A 6,487-nucleotide genomic window follows, 5' to 3' on the forward strand; every position below is an offset into this window, starting at 1 on the left:
CGTAATTTTTCACAAGTTAATGTCTAACTTATTTCCTTTTCTTAGACTTTTGGGCAAAGACGACAAAGAAGATCAACCTAACCCACCTTCCACTATCACACCCAGGCCCAGCATACACGATCAAGAATGGTCGTGTTTGATTAAATAATGAAATATTCCGTACCGATTATTCTTGATTAAGAAAGACAATTATGGAAATTGGGTCAAGTTATTTGAGATCTATTGATGTCATTCCTACAATTTTATTAATGGTTTTCAATATGACACTCTAAGGTTGATTAAATTCTAGATCAAACTTTTTGGCACGAATACCAAATCTTTCACACATATCATTGATACAAGTACCATACTTTATAAGAACCATATAGAGCATGTTCACATCTGAACTGAACTGAATTGATTGGAGCTGAACTGAACTGAAATTGAATAGTCCCATAATCCCTCACAACTTTTACTTTATAAGAACCATATAATCCCTTGCGGCTTTTAAAATAATTAAATGAAACACAACATTTACAATAAGGTGGGTGTAAAATAAATATTGTATGCCAGACGTAAAGTTACCATATTACAATTTATAAAATTATCCCTTAAAATCATAACAAATACGGAGTAGAGACTATATAATCCCAATCCCATTACAGTAAAAGCTTAATTCCCAAACACAAGAAACAAACAAGGGAATTGGGGTTACAAGTTCCCTTGCAGCATGTCCATGAAATTAACCCCCTTTCTTGAGAGTGAAGAAATCTAACCAAACCAAGATTAGTCCCTACGATAAATCTAACCAAACCAAAGAATTATTCTCTACTTAGTAAGAGTAAACAGGAAAAGTGGGGAACTAAACTTCACCATAAAACTGTAATCAGTTTTTCATTATTTACAAACTTTGTCTTGCATATTATCTTATAACACTATCCACTATTCAGTAATCAGTAGTATGTCAAAACTTCGACAACTAAAGGCCTCTTCCTCTAACGTCTTATTAATGTCATCTATAACAGAAATCATATGTATAGTATATACTACAGACTACAGAGTACTATCTAACCTGCTGCAGATTGAAGTGATACACCTTTGAAGTCTTTTTCAGTGAGAATTCGTACTTTCTGACTGTCATAGTCATAGAACTTGCGTACAATGAAACCAGGGCATTCTTTACGGTCAGGCACAGGCTTGTGAAGTGGCACAAGATGTATTATACACTCATGCATCGCGGAGATAGCAGGGACTTCATCAAGGTGACAACTGTAGAAAAGCTCCCTTGGATCATTCGATTCCCATGTTCCACCTCCCGTTTTCTGGACCTCTTCAGGGCGAAAAAATCGCTGTGCTCTTACCATTAAATCCTCGCCATCAATTTGGAAAATGTCCTAGCAGGCAGAGCATCAGAAAAACTCAATTCTATAGCATGCAGCCACTAATTACAGTGAACCAAACTACCAAAGGGGACATGGTCAACATTAACATCTAGCTAACCATATACTCCTTGATATACTGGATAGAGAGATATTCCATCAATAAAAAATTAAAAACAGATAGAACATGCAAAGCAATATTGTAGAAATACTAACTTTTTCCACCAACACTTTGGGGAAAAATCACTTAGCATTGTAAGGTTATACTAATGTACACTGAGTCTGAACTTAAGGATATCACCATACAGATGGCCTTAAAATATCAGAATATATATAGCATAAAGGTCAAAAAAGAAGTATCTACACATTACACATCTACATTAATTGAATGAAAGTAAACCAATAGGCAATAGTCCAACAATAGTGAAATGGCACATAGGTGAAACCTCATCGCTGGCAAGGCTTAGAAGCTATAAATGTAATCATGAATTTGGTTCCCCTTGACCCAGCATTCTTTACGTTAGTGAGTAAAACACTCAAAGTATGTAAGACACTACCCCTGCCCCCTTTTGTTCGCCACAATTTCCTTTATGTTTGTCTCTGTGAGTTTGCGACTTTGCCCCATGCTATAAATGGTACAGGGGCCAGCAGTTTCCTCTCACATTCACACTACATTGGTCCCACCAATTTTTTCACTCATCAACTTCACCAGCCAAATTTTAAAAACGTAACAAAACCCAATGAGGCTAACAAAAGAGGGATGGCGGGAGAATGCTCCAGTCACTTAATAACAGCCCAAAGCCACCTGGCATTGCTACTTGATGATGTGTTACCCGATTTGTCTAAAGTTCAAAAGGCAATCCAGCGCATGGTACTTAGAGAAAATGAGAATAATGAGATAACATGCATGAGCATAAATAGGGGCACTTTCTCAGAAACATCACACAGCAAAGAATCTACACAAGGTTATTAAGAAACTACTGGAGTAATTAGCCACTTGCATAAACTTCCAGCAAATAAAGTCCAAATGCGTATGACCTTGAAAAGCAAATATTTAAGGGAAATACAATGAATTGAAGGAAACCACAAGTCCTATTACTGAATTAGATAACAAAAATGGTATTTAAAAGCCTTAAAGGTCTCTTATTCATCAACACTTTCTATACCAAGAACATTCATCCTAGTGCTCTCACACAGGACAAGCAAACAAGATTTCCCCCCTGTCTAAAATTATTAACATGCTCTATGCACTACCAAACTAGTTATCATCATATACAGAGAGAGCTGAATACATATATATATTGGAAAGGAAAGTTAACTTTCCTAAGGCAAGGTGTGCTTACCTTTATGATTGTAACAGAAGGCTTGACTTTCCCCTCCTCTGGTGTCACAAGTATACTATCCTCCTGCATACAAAAATCATTTGTTGAAAACACAATTTTATGAAAAGAGAACAGAGTTGTTTAAACTCAAACAAAATCCCTCATTTGGATATTAGGTTAAGAAGGGGGAAAGACGAAATAGGGAAAATCAAATACCTCTTTGAATGGATTAAATCCTACCAAAGTTTTGTAAAATGCAAAGAAATTTGCCTTTGAAAGACTCATAAGGAGTAGCGTGAATGCAAAAACATACCTTTTCTTCACAAATAAAATTCCTTGACAAACATGATTTTCAACCTTACATTCAACCTCGAGATTCAGCACACTATCAATTTGTCCCTTGAAACTGAATAATATAGCTTTACATTTCTTCACATCCCTAAACCTCAACAATATCACCTATCATTTACAGTCTATATTTCCAATACTAACTCAAATTATTTGGCATGTCAATCCTTCACATATCCATGATATTCCAAAGAATTGCACAAACAAAGCAGGCTAAGCAGCAATAAAAAAAGAAAAAAGTGGCAGAAATACAGAGATTTACAAGTATAATTTGCAAGTTATTGGTTGAAAGCAGACAGTAAAAAGTAATCATCTTTCTGAAAATTCAATTGAATATCCCATTAACTAATCAAAAATCAAACAATAAACCCCAGATTCTAAAATCAAACAACAAACCCAGATTCAAAAATCAAACAATAAACCTAAAAAAGGGAACAAACAAACAATCCAAATTAATAAATAAAAAAACCCTAAAATTAAGAGAAACGAAAGAAGAACTTACAAGTTGAAAACGATTTCCATCAAATTCAAAAGCCCTATAATGTTTTTTTCTATGAACTCCATCATCAGAAACCCTAATAACCTCCCCAATTGGCTGAGCACCGTCATCGTCCTCGGAATCATCTTGTTCACTGTCACTGTAATTTCTGGATTGTTCAACAATTATGGGTTCTACGATTTCAGTAAGGAGCTTCGTCTTCTTGATTTCAGCACTATCATTGTCGTCTTCATGGTTCTCAAATGGCTTGCTTGCCACCATTTTCGTTCTCTTTTTCTGCAGAAAAAGGGTTTTGCCCGCCAAATATTCGGAGGAAGATTATAAATACGACCAAGTACAGGACATCATCATTTCACTATCTGATTGACAGATCGGCGGTTAAAATACCCGATCCATAAAACCTAGCCTATTTAACCTGTGACCCGTTTTTTAAAAAATGGGTATTCTGGTTAATTATTAGGAAAAATTGACATAAATATTGGGACCTTTGCCCGGTCCGCCGACACGAAAGTTTGTGTGCGAGCATCCGTACGCAATAGCTTCTCTTTAGTTATTCGACCTAGTTTATTTATTAATGGATAGTTTGTATTTCTTGGATTGATATAAGAATGGTGGACCGAACATATGCCCTAGACCTTTATTTATAGGAGAACAACCTTATTTTCATTATTGTTCTAGTTTAGTTTATTGATATCAAATCACTCTTCGTTTATTGAAATAGTTTATTATAATTGGGTAAAAACTAATGGAACCTATCTCCCCGTGGGATTCGACCTGCATTTGCTAAGTCTCTGCTAACAACGACACCATGCACTTGCGGTATAACTTTTTATTCATCAGATGTTAGTTTAATCATATACAATCTAAGAGCCAGGCTTTATGACAAGTTTCTTCACTGAACACTATCCTCATTTCGAAAGTCAACACAGTACCGGAAAAAATAGAGTATTCATAACCTTCATTAACCTCAAGAACAAAACTATCATTTCTCCACTTATTCCAATAACAATTCACACATTACATTTGAAAAAGCTAGGCAAGCATAAATTTTATTTCATATAATCACTCAATTTCTCCACTAATTTGCATATCCAACATAGCACCTTGTATAAGTTCATTCCATCACAAAATCTATCACATTGTATCTCTTTCTGAATCTCCATGAATCTCTTTAGAAGTTCACAAGTGCATTTCTTCATTGCTTCACAATTGCTCACAGACAGTTCTTCAATGTCTTTTATCTCTCATCCCAAATCTGCTTCAGCTTGAAGTAATACTCAGATACAAGCATGTACTCTTGCTCCATATTATTTACTCGTTTCTTCAATGCATATAAGAAAGGAGCATTTGCCTCAGCTTTCTCCTTTAGCTCTGCCCACAACTTCCCCACAGGATCTTTGTAAGTAAAATTATTAGCAATTTTCTCTTTCATGGATCTACATATCCAACCTCTTAGCATATAGTCATTCCTAACCAACATAGCATACTTTGGATCTGCACCATCAGGTTTGGTGACTGTTCCATCTAGGAATCCAAGTTTGATTCTGGATCCCAGAGCAAGTTTGATGCTCCTACTTCAGTTTAGAAAATCTTCACCATTGAAGGTTACATTTCCAGAGGAATGTCAACACTATTAGAGTTTGCAAGGAGAAGTAAATTTGCATATCCATTTTCATTTCTTGTTTCCTTGTTGTCTCATGGGATCTTCAAGGCTTGAATTTTTTGTGTTTTGAGAGGATTTTGTAATTTGATGCAATAGAGTTTAAAGCTATAATCTTTTGAACCTTACAGCTCTGATCAAATGTAAAACTTCTGACTTATGCACCAATTATTGAAATATGTTAACAAGCATGAAACTCAAATTCAAAGATATCAGAAGTTAGAAAATGAGACACAAAGTATATCAAATTTGGATGTGTTTCAGCTTAAGACAGACAAGTTTCAAGGTAGAGTTTACACAGGTTGAGCAAAACAGTACTACAGTAGTATGCAACATCTATATCACAGTTGAGTACATATATAGATAATATAGATTCAATGTATTGTAGCGTACAAATAATTAAAATTATATAGACTTATAGCGTACAAACTACTGAATCGAGAATCCCACCCAAAGTCCAACAACGGAGGAATATGCAAGGCAAAGGGTGACAGCTAACGTTGGGATATAAGCTAATAGATGTACCGTACAAAGTCCAAACCCCTTTATGATGCATTTAGCTATGTCTTCGCGGTACATGAGTATAATTGATGTGAATGAGCCTGTGCCGCCGAATGTATTCATTAATGCTATCTGTACTAAGAGTTAGATTACATTAGTCAATTATAATTAATATAAAACTAATTAATATAAATTGAGGGAAATAAATACAGTATAAAAAAATTATAAAAACCATATCATGTCAACGACACAAATGGTACGGTAGTGTCCAACGGTCCGAAGATCTATTCCCTTTTTTAGGAAATAGATCTCTCCCCATATAAGGAGAAAGCTCCAAAGGTCCACCATGCCCATCGTGACCGTCAATGCACTAAAAAAATGTTAAAAATTGTACAAAAGTAATGTTTATAAATCCAATAAAATATAAATAAAGGTGCATTACCTCGACCAAATGCTTTTAGTAAGTGAGAGTTTTATGTCGTACATCATTAGGATAATAAATAAGGATGATAAAACCATTTGCACGACTCGTAAGCAAATGTTAAGATATGTCCCATACCGCCCCTTGAAATCGTTCATCCTATTAGGAGCATAAGATATAAATTAGAATCTAGAGTAATTAAAAACAATTATGTAATTATCTAATTTCTATCTATCATTCATATTGGCAACATAATTTTTTCCTAAAATTGGCAAAATTAATCTTAACATTGAATAAAAACGTTTATTTAAGCTTTTATAATGACTTAAAAATCTTTAAAACAAATTCATATTATATTATATATTATACATTATATTG

At 34.6% G+C, this 6,487-nt stretch overlaps 1 protein-coding gene across 2 annotated transcripts; it reads right to left on the bottom strand.

Annotated features, from left to right (window-relative positions):
* Positions 1-822: 822 nt before the first annotated feature.
* Positions 823-3,810, bottom strand: LOC145598895 (protein REPRESSOR OF VERNALIZATION 1-like). Of its 2 annotated transcripts, none has more exons than XM_081655297.1 (3): positions 3,531-3,810; positions 2,702-2,764; positions 823-1,328 (listed from the first exon to the last, which is right to left on the bottom strand). In XM_081655297.1, exons 1-3 carry the CDS (start codon positions 3,786-3,788, stop codon positions 1,047-1,049), a joined length of 603 nt encoding a protein of 200 aa, XP_081511423.1. In that variant the 5' UTR covers positions 3,789-3,810; the 3' UTR covers positions 823-1,046. The 2 variants fall into 2 exon arrangements, with proteins under 2 accessions (XP_081511423.1, XP_081511422.1); XM_081655296.1 differs by having other exon boundaries at positions 823-1,373.
* Between the last annotated feature and the right edge of the window lie 2,677 nt (positions 3,811-6,487).

The sequence above is a fragment of the Chenopodium album genome, chromosome 20 (assembly GCF_948465745.1).
Source record: "Chenopodium album chromosome 20, dcCheAlbu1.1, whole genome shotgun sequence".
NCBI classification, from domain to species: Eukaryota; Viridiplantae; Streptophyta; class Magnoliopsida; order Caryophyllales; family Amaranthaceae; genus Chenopodium; species Chenopodium album.